The sequence below is a fragment of the Acanthisitta chloris genome, unplaced genomic scaffold (assembly GCF_000695815.1).
Source record: "Acanthisitta chloris isolate BGI_N310 unplaced genomic scaffold, ASM69581v1 scaffold15643, whole genome shotgun sequence".
Taxonomy (NCBI): Eukaryota; Metazoa; Chordata; class Aves; order Passeriformes; family Acanthisittidae; genus Acanthisitta; species Acanthisitta chloris.
The window spans coordinates 29030-39214 of record NW_008664404.1 but is presented as its reverse complement, the minus strand read 5'-3'; the positions used below and the strand labels follow the sequence as shown (position 1 = coordinate 39214).

At 39.3% G+C, this 10185-nt stretch overlaps 1 protein-coding gene across 1 annotated transcript in view; it reads left to right on the top strand.

Moving 5' to 3' along the window:
• The first annotated feature begins 143 nt into the window (after window positions 1-143).
• TARBP1 (TAR (HIV-1) RNA binding protein 1) overlaps window positions 144-10185 on the top strand; it is a 36579-nt gene continuing 26537 nt past the window's right edge. Inside the window, exons 1-8 of the mRNA XM_009071344.1 lie at window positions 144-167; window positions 1007-1076; window positions 1896-2044; window positions 5617-5669; window positions 7284-7381; window positions 7593-7728; window positions 8752-8848; window positions 9490-9579. Of these exons, the coding sequence (XP_009069592.1) occupies window positions 144-167; window positions 1007-1076; window positions 1896-2044; window positions 5617-5669; window positions 7284-7381; window positions 7593-7728; window positions 8752-8848; window positions 9490-9579 (717 nt within the window). The remainder of the gene's footprint in view (window positions 168-1006; window positions 1077-1895; window positions 2045-5616; window positions 5670-7283; window positions 7382-7592; window positions 7729-8751; window positions 8849-9489; window positions 9580-10185) is intronic.

Sequence of the window (10185 nt, the reverse complement as noted above, 5' to 3'; positions counted from 1 at the left end):
GCGCCGGAGCGGGGGAGACCCGACCCGCGGGGAAACCTGCGCCGTGACTTTGCCTTTGCTTTGTCCTAGAATCGAGTCTGTTTTGGTGGTCTGCTGAGAAGAACGAGCAACTCCTGCAGTTTTGGGAAACTTACATTTTGATAATGGAAACTTTGGAAGGGAACCAGGTAGGAGCGCCGTGCGATCTGTGCCCGTCCTAGGTGGACGTGATACCTCCCTTCTTGCATGTGTACTGGAAATTATTTTGTTGGACAAAGTGTTTCCAGTTTTGGTGGTTGTACCAACTTAGTACTAACAGGACTATTTTTGTTTTAAATACTAACACACTGCACATGTCATTCATTGGGAATAAATTCAGCACTCTTATCTTTGGAATAATTGTGGTTAAAGCAGTAGATTGAGCTAAGAAAGAAAAGTCTGGGATGCGGCTTACTGCAGGACCACGGGTAACCGGTTTCCTAGTGAAAAATCGGGTGATTGCTTTTAACAACCTCTCTTCAGTAGAGGGGATTGTGCCTGTATGTTAAATCAACTTGTGGCCTTGGATGAAAATTATTTGGGGAGTCCAGTGTACTTGGCAGAAAGATTCTTGTTGACTTGAGACTTCCATAATTCTATGGTACTGTGGCATTAACTATTAGTTGTGTGCCCACATCTTTGTAGTTATTTAATATTACTTTTACATCATTCTGCAGCTGAAATAGAATTCATTGACGTGCTTAATTTTAGATATTTGTGCTGTTTTAATTTTGATGAGTAGAATGACTGCTTATTAGGAAGTATTGTTTTTTAAAATACAGTAGCATGGAAGTATTAGTTTTACTTTGGTGCTAAACTGCAGTTGAGTGTTACATACCACAGATACTGCAGTTTTCTTTAAATGCATTTATGTTGTCAACCACTGTATTAATGCTTTTGATAGCAAATTCTAGCTAATACATAACTGGTAGTTCCGAGATTTGAGATATAAACTGACTGTTTACATTACATTTGATTTGCATTTCAGATCCATGTCATAAAGCCAGTATTACCAAAACTTAACAGTTTATACGAGCATGCTCTATCAGGGGACAAAGGTAAGACATCCCTTCTTCTGAGACATCTCCTAAGTATTAGAAAGTTACGTCACACTTTTTTGTTTGCTTCTGCTGTTTTAGTAGCAGATTTTTATGTTCTCAAATTAGGTGTTTTCTGAGTGGCTATTCCAGTTTTTATGGGTCTGCTGTATGCATAGGTTGCTTGGCATATGTGCACAGGCAGTGCCATTCTGCTCCAAGAAAAAACCCAAGCATATGCTTATTGCTTACTGTGTTATCTTTAAATACTCTTTTTTCTGTCAGCAAACCCAAATAAATAGTACTTTTTTCACTGTGTTTGGCTTTACTTCAGCCTATAGGAAAATAAACCGAGAGATTCCTGAGATGGGTCATAGCCACCTTCTCATTAGTAGCAAGGAGAGAAGATATAAAATGAGTGCTGAGACAGCATGTTGAAGGATGTAATGTCATCTTCTCTAGGGTATGACAGAGTGTGTTTAATTAGGCAGTGCAAGATGTTAGAGATTTGTAAAGTGGAAGGCCTATTATTATAAAAGTTTTGCAGGTAAATACATTGGTATGAGTAGAGTTGCAGGAAGAAGGATGTGGCATTTGCACTTTTTAGACATTTTAAATTGTGACTAATAAAGTGCAGAGGGTAAGTTTGGAAAGCTATGTTAATTTCTTTTATTTTGTATTAGGTTTAGCAGGGTATTGTTATATGAGTAACAGTTATAGTCATCTTTTTTGAAATGCCCTGTGAATAGACTATAATATTTTCTAGAATGTCAGTGTGCTGTGTGTTAATGTGTCACTACCATTTCTGTGTCACTTTAGAAGAATTTCCTTTTGTAACAGGTTGTTGGCTGTTTCACCCATCATGGCATATGTGCATTTATAAACGAATGTTTGAGAGTGAGAATAAAACCCTGACAAAGGAAGGCATTCTTCATTTTCTGCAGCTTTATGAAACAAAGCATCTTCCGAATTCTCTTGGTTTTTTGGAGGTAAGGGTGTTACTGTTACTTGCCAGAACAAATGTGTTCTGATTTGTGAAATTCGATACGTGCTGTAAAAATACCCTTAATTAGCTGTGCAACTGATAGCAATATTTGTAAGTGGTGTCAAATATATAATTACTTGAAAAATGGCCAGGCTAGAGGGAATGTGGTTTTGAGTGCAGTCATTCATTCCCATATTTCAAACTAATGGCCTCTAATTAAAGTTGGTTCCCAGTTTGTTTGTTACCAGAAGTGAAATTGTCAGAGGAGCAATTGATGCCTCAGATTTTCAGAGCTCCTGTATTAAGGAAATTTCCCTGTGACCATTCAGATGTCCCTCTGGGAGTCACACCACTTGAGGCTTTTAACTGCTGGGGCTGAAGCCCCTTCACAGCAGGCTGCTCCAGTGAGCCAACAGGTGCCCTGCTTGACTCCCTATGCATACCACACTCACACAGTCAGACAGATTTCCCTTTCTGACTCTACCGTGGATTTCCCATAGCAGAGTCCCAGACATCTGGTTCCTTTAAGTAATTTAATCGTGGTGCAGTGACATAACAGCTTCAGTTGATGCCCCTGTGTAAGGACCCTGAACAAAGGAATCCTTGGGCTTTTGTACCCTCAAAGTCTGTGCACCTGCTCTGCACACACCTTGCACGCACCTCTTGGTTCAACAGTGGTAATTTGTCTGGGGTCTTCTCACTGTCTGTTGAGTCCTGCAGGGTCTGTGGGTGTCAGGCCAGTGCCACAGGTCCCCATGCCCTTTGTCAGGCCAAGTGTCAGTGCCAGTTCATGGCTTATTGCTTGGAGCTGAGGCCATTTCCCGCCACCTGGGGTACAATGTGCTGTTTGAACACCAAGTTGCCTGCATGAGATGTATTCCTGGAAAGTCCTCCTTTGTTTCAATTGGGCATACCTGCTCATAATACACTTAGAGGAAAAAAAATGCAAAGGGATTTAACCACTGCCATCGTAAACAACATTAGTACAAGTAACAAACATAACAGAATTAAGGCTAACAAGATTGTTATAGGGTAGAGTACAAACTATCGATTCTTGTGCCCAAATACTTAAATGATTATCAATATGAGATCACAAAGGATTCTCAGAAGTCAGTTATCAACGGGTTGATCATCCACTGCTCCTTTGATGTGAGAATATATCCAGTTTTCATTACTGAAAACTTTAACAGCAAAGTAGGAACACAGTAAAACAGTACATGGCCCATTCCGTTTAGGTTCTCATTTGGATTTTCTAGAGAATACCTTAATTAAAACCTCATCTCTGGGTTGGCTGTGTTTTATGTATGTGTATTTCGGGTGGTGTGGGATGATACCATTGAGCATATTTTCTTTTTGCCCTTTCAGCCCGTTCTGCATGCTAAAACATACTGTGTCAAGTGTTCATCCCTATCCAATAGGCTGGTCCTAGCTGGGATATAAGTTTCTAGTATAGCTAAATACCTTCCAAAGAGAATTTCTACTGGTGATAGCTATGCAGGTTATCATGCAGTATTCTGTACATCCCACAGAACCAAGTTTAAGGCTTCTGGCCATTTTGGATTAGTGTGAGTGCTTATTTTCACTACCTTCCGATGTTCTGTGCTTCCTTTCTGCTTGTCCTGAGGACTGTGGGTGATGTGGTGTATGTAATTCTCTCTATATCCACGAAGGCTTAAAACAGTTGATGTTATTTGATGTAAAATGAGCACTTGTTTGATTCAATTGAGTCTGGAACCTTGTATCTAGGAATAACTTGGTTTAGCAAGGTGCTTACCCCTCTTTCTCCTCGGTGGGAAGGCTTCTGCCCAGCCTGACGGCCACTTTACTATCAGCAAATGTTTGTACCTGCCCATAGGTGACATCTCTGCATAGTGTGTTTGGAGTCGCTGAAAAGGGAAGTAGGCCCATGGTTATTCTTCTAACTCTGGGATCAGTCTGGTGCCTGAGAACTTTTGGCAAGTTGGGCAGCTGTTTGATTCTTTTTGCAGCTGCATAAATTCACGAAGCTGCTGATACTTTCTGTACTTGGTTCCTTACTGCCTCTGTCCCTCCATTGGCTTTACTGTGAAACCATCTAGCCGCGGTGATGAAATGTTTCTTTGGCAGAATCAGTTTTTTCCCGGTTGTTCATATTCCATCATAATTTGGGATTTCCTTCCACTTTTCCCATTATCTGTTTTCTTCTGTTGAGCAGCAAGGGAACATAGATTAAATCAGTCCATGGTTTACTTGGAGTATGCATTGCTTGCTCACACTGGTGATGTTCTGAATCATCAGGCAAAGGTATTAGGCTTGCTTGGGTTTTTTGGTTTTTTTTGTTTTTTTAAATGAGTTTACATCCTTTTAAGATTATGTTGTCTGCCATTAGGAGGATTAGTTCATACCTATGTGTCTTTTGGGGTGATAGAGCTTGGGCTGCATACTGTCTCAACACTACTTCTACCTCATGTGGAATGTGGACTGGTACAGGATGTCCCAGCATAAAGGAGTGGCTTCTCTCCAGTGTTGTTGCTGCTGTTGCCACTGAAATAATACAGGCTGGTGCTACTGCTGCAGCTGTGTCTAGTTGAACTAAGTAATATGTGACTGGTCTCTGGTGTCCTAATTTCTGCATTATCACCCCGCTGGCTATTCCTTTGCACTCATGCATGGGCAGATTGAAGGGTTTTGTATAATATGGGAGCCCAGGAGAAAACACCAAAGATGTGGGGTTTTTTACAATTGAAGCTTAAATATTTAATTTCTTTTGACAGAGCTGAAGTTTGGACGGGGATGCACAGCATCTGTTTTTCGCTCGGGGAATATATACATGTATAGGGCCTGGTACACAAGTGTTCTCACCACAGTTTGCTAATAACAAATCCCCTACATACTGCACAAGAACAAATTCACAGACTGGATTTTGAAGATCCATTGCTAGATAAGCCTGTGAGGAGGTGAATGCCTCTGTAGTATATTCAGTGTATTATTGTATCCTGTAAAAAAAACCCCTCCCCTTAAAATATTATGTATGTGGGAAGAAATAAGTTTAAATTAAGTGTAATTTTTTTATTACTGTCATATGTGGGCTGACTCCCCAACCGGCCTACAGCTTAGTGATGAGTGATTTATATTATACTGTTATTTCTTCATTTTCTCTTTCATAGAAGGAGAATTGTCCTCAGAGGTTAACATTTCTGATTTAGGCAAATTAAGTCAGGCTTTTGATGAGCAAGTTGAAACAAAGGCAACCTTAATACACACTCTAAGTCTTTCTGCCTGTGTTGGCTTCTAGTACTTCTTTTATTATTTAAATCACTTTTTTCTGTCTGTTTCCCAAAAGGATTTCTTACTTGTCTGCACCTTTCACACTATTCTGTGAAATGTATTTAGTGAAAAAACTGCTTTCCTTGTTTATTCTCCTGTTCCCTCTTCTCTTTAGTTTCCTCTTCTTTTTGCTCCTGCTGTTTACTACTAGCAAGAGGATTCTCTAATTTCTGACTGTCCTGTTAAAGTCTGATGAAATAAGTCTAGTTAGCCTCTATGTGTCATTGCCTTGCAAATGTACATTTAGCTGTTCTTGTTTCCTTTTATCAGTTTGTTATTGGACCATTAATGGATGCCCTGTCAGAAAGTTCCCTCTACAGCAGGTAAGCCACTGGCTTATTTATTTATTTATTTATATGTTCTAATAATAGTAGTTTGAGTATGTGCGTGAAATCATAGGTAAAGAAAAACATATTACTAAAAAAATGTTGCAGCTAAATTTATTGACAGGTAACGAGATTTTCACTGAAGCTGGGTGCCTGTGAGTAAGATGGTTCAATTTAATCTTAGTAATAGCAACACACAACCACACCTCAAGGTGTAGAAATGCAAATTTAGACGTGAAATGAGATATGATAAATTAATAACTTAGTGAAGTATTTTTTTATCTTCTCATTTCCTTGCCACACAGAAAGGTCTGCTCTAATTGTTGCCAGTTCATAACTGATAGGTTTTTACAGGAGACTGTTTGTGGCAGACAGATGACAGTGTCCTCTCTTGGTGTAAGTAGCAGAGAAAAGTTAGAGGAGTTGCAAGCTGCTGTGCCTTCAGTATACTGACAGCATTCAGTCCTTTGTGCTACTTGTGTGGAGAGTACTTGGAAAGGGGAACTAAGTGCTAAATGCACTTTGCACTCAGCATTTTGCCAGATGCAATGGATTGGATGTTTCATCTAGCAATCTGAAACTCAGTTCAGAACAGTATTGGAGGAACCTTAACTGGCTGACCTTGTTAGGCAGCTGGAAAAGTTGACAGTCTCTTTATGCACTTTTTTAGGGGATAAAACTGTGACTGTCACTGGTGATCAGTTTGGATTTGCTGATTCTGCACAAAGTGTAGTCAAAATAGGTTGTTTGATTTAAACACGGCAGTACAAACTTGGCCTCTACAGGTTCTTGCAGCAGTTACGTGTTTCCCATCTCAGATAGCTGGCTGCAGTGTGTTTTCCATGGGCATACATGGATGGGAAGTCAGAAGGTGAAGCAACTGCTGAGTGTTTTGGTGTGTGTTAGAGCTGTGTTGGATTGATGCTTCATAACCTTCTCTCTTAGCTTCTGTATTTCTGGTGTAACATGTTGACATATGTAGAGGAGGGTGCATGTGTGAGTACACCAAGAATATATAAAGTTGTTAGTGTCAAGCTGAGAGAAAAGGATAAATTCTCATGACTGATCCCAATCCTTAACAGCCAGGATCCTGAGGCTTCAAATGTGACACAAGTTGTCTCTGTTGGTCTCATGGAGCGTTCCTTGCATTTTTATTTAAAACTTTCTGTTCTGGTCTGTAGTTTTCTTTATACTGACTTTATAGTCTTGCTCCCTAGCACACTTATGTAGGGAATTTGTCTTTGCTGTTCTCCAGGTCAGACTGGTCACATCCCCACTGCATGCCACTGATCTTGTCCTGTGGGCCTTGGCAACCCATTCCCTGGCAGCCCATGTCGCTCTGCAAGTGCAGGCATGGGGTTAACTGACAGATTCTCTCAGTCCTTTGTAAATTGATTTGAAACTGTGCTTGTCTTGCTGCAGAATGCCACCACCATGTGCTTGTAGGTGACCAGGGAGAGTCATGCTGTTGTGACCATCCCCATCCTCTCTATGTTTGCTGGGTGCTGTGGGAATACTGGACTGAACTGCACTTTGTTTTTGTTTAGGGGCAATCCTGCTTGTAGCTGTTAACATGCCAGTTGTGTATTTAATGTTTTTAAAACCCAACAGGACATCAGGTCAGTTAATGGGAGCCTGTCCTCCTTTGGGAATGAGGCTACAGAAGTTTTTGGCTACTTATCTCACACTTCTTCCAGAAGAAGAAAAAGGTATGTTTCAGTTTCGCTTTTTTAAATTTTAACGAAAGTTAAAGTCCCATTACTGAATGTAATTAGTGCAGATTACCAAAGCCAAAATTAGGTCTGTTTCTGGTTATCTCCTTATTACATGACCTTACTGACAGACTTCTGCTGTCATTTAAGTGCATTGAAGAATGAGAAATCACTCTGGATTGTTTGCTTTGTTTACTTTTATTTTAAGGTAGTTTCCTGTTAAAGTTTATTCAGAAGATGACAAGTAGGCATTGGTGTGCTGTTCCCATTTTGTTTCTTTCTATGGCTCTGGCATACATCCCTCCATGTAAAGTACTTGGTGCTGAAGGAATTCATGCTTTAAGGTAAAATATATACTGCACTGTGTTCTTACAGACTTCTTCTAAAGAAATGTGCTGAACCTCTGGAGAGCCAGGATTAAATTCATGTTTGTTACTTCAGGGAGGATGGTTGTGCATGGGAATGGAAGGTTTTCTCTCCTTTATGTCTAATTTGCAGAGGAAAGCAATTCTAGAACCAATGTATTTCTATCTCTGTGTGACCTCAAAAAAATGAGTGTTTTGCATTTTAGATCATGGTCCTTGCTGCTTGTTTAGCATAATTTTTCCCTGGTCTTCCATACTTCTGATTGATATGTATCAAACTTCTTTCTTTTCTTCTAATTGCATTACAACCTAGTTTAATGGCATTTGAGGCTTTATCAGGGAACAGCCCACAATACTCATAACTGAAAGATTTGTAAATAAAAGGCTTGGTAAGAGTTCTTAGTGTATGTATGAACTTTAATCACACTGATACTTCCTAAGTGTCTGCTTTCACTTTCTAGAGCCACTAAAAGTCAATTGTTGCCCAATTTAATCAAATTTGAGCTTTTAAATAACATCTTCCTAGTGGTTGAAGAAATATTGTGTAGAAACTGTTTACAAAAAAAAGAGATTAAAAAAAAAAAGACATGCTTCTGCTGATAAAAGAGCATTGAAAATTTCTTTCAGTTTGGTCCTTGAGCAAGAATCTGATGATGTACATATTTCTGTATTTTTACAGCTAGAAATGCAAATACAGATTTATCAGTTTGAACTGATGTGATCATGGAGATTCTCCCTTTAGCTTTGTTTTTGTTCCTTCCACTCCTCCTTTTTATTTTGTCAGGTATATGCTTATCCAAGTTTTAATATCAGTTTTTGAAAGTACCTATGGCTCTGAAATGTATGGTGTCTGATCTGGCAGTGTTTGTGTTATACTTAGTAGAGGATGTTCATAAAATGCAACCTAATGTATTGAAAATGGTTAATAATTAGAAAATACATTAAAATGTTTACATTTTCTAAGTGTGTGTTTTATACATTATGCATTTTTCATCTTTTCAGAGATGTCCTCCAGTGTACTATGATTACACATCAGATTTTGTTGCGTGGAGCTGCTCAGTGCTATCTTCTTCAAACAGCGATGCATTTGACAGATGTGGTCAGTTTGGGTTGGGTTGGGTTGTTTTTTGTTTTCATGTGGTAGCTATCACAATAGGATGCTATTCCATATCTACTGTATAAACTCGGGTTTTATTGGCTAGAAACTAAATAGGCTTTCCTGACATACCTAAGAGAATAAAGATATTGATAATACCAGCAGGATAAAACTACCATTAGTGTTCTTATAGCAGGACCTTAGTTACTGAGTAGTCAAAATATTCATGTTTTGTTTTTTTATAGCATGCTTACTTTCTAAATGAATAGACGGTCGTCCGTGGTGTGTGTTATGGCTATAAGCTTGTTTGAATTTCCTCTTGGAAATACAGAAATAGTACTTATCAGGGACTCTTAATGATTTATGTACATTGATTTAAAAGGTGTCATCAGTAAATAGCACTATTCTTCTAGTCATTCATTCAGTAACTTTCTACGCTTGGAAAATTAAATTTTGTTCCTTGGTAAAGAGAAGTTGATCCCAAGAGGCAAAAGAGGTGAAAATGAGGCTGCCTCATGAAAAGGCATAAGTAACTTTCTGTTTCTGAAACTTGCCAGATGCGGGCAAACTTCTTGTGTTGTTATTTAGGTGTTGTCTGTTGTATATTATGTTGGCAGCTATTGTATCTTGATTAATTTCTTCAGGAGAAAGTGTCCCTCCCGGAAGTTTCAAGCTTTCTACTGTCCCTGAGACCAGAGGAGTCCCTAAGGAGAGATACTATGTTATGGACAGAGGTGAGAACTGGAGTTTGTTTTATGTTCATCAAACCCAGCACTGGCAGAAATAATGGGATAATCTGAAAGGGAAAAATGTGCATACCATGTAGAGTGGTATTGTAAATGGTAAATGTAGAGTAGATTGTAAATGGTAAATTTTCACAGGATATATATTTTATGTATACAAATATCACCTAAGGAGATAAATAAGGAAAAGAAAGGAAGGGTAAGAGTAGATAGTGGAGAGGAGAGGTATCACCACCTGTGGATCCAGCTACAAGATTTGGTTGTTGCAATTTAGATGTGCATTTTTTGAAGCGATGGATGCAGTCTTGATCTTTCAGGGCTGGGAGAAGCCCACGCAACATAAAGTTCAATGGGTTAATGCATGTTCAGGTTCAGGTGGGAATGCCCGGATACCTCCCCAGGGAAGAGGGACTTTACACTGTCTGATGCAACACTGTGGATCATGCACAGTCCTCTGGTGAAAGGTCCCAGAAACGATTCTGGGGAGGCTTCAGGGGTGTTTGATGGTTTATGACCTCTTCTAAGACATGACTGCTGTTTCTCATACCTGTGTAGTTGAGCTAGTTGTGCCTTATCAGAAGGGAAGAATACCTTGAG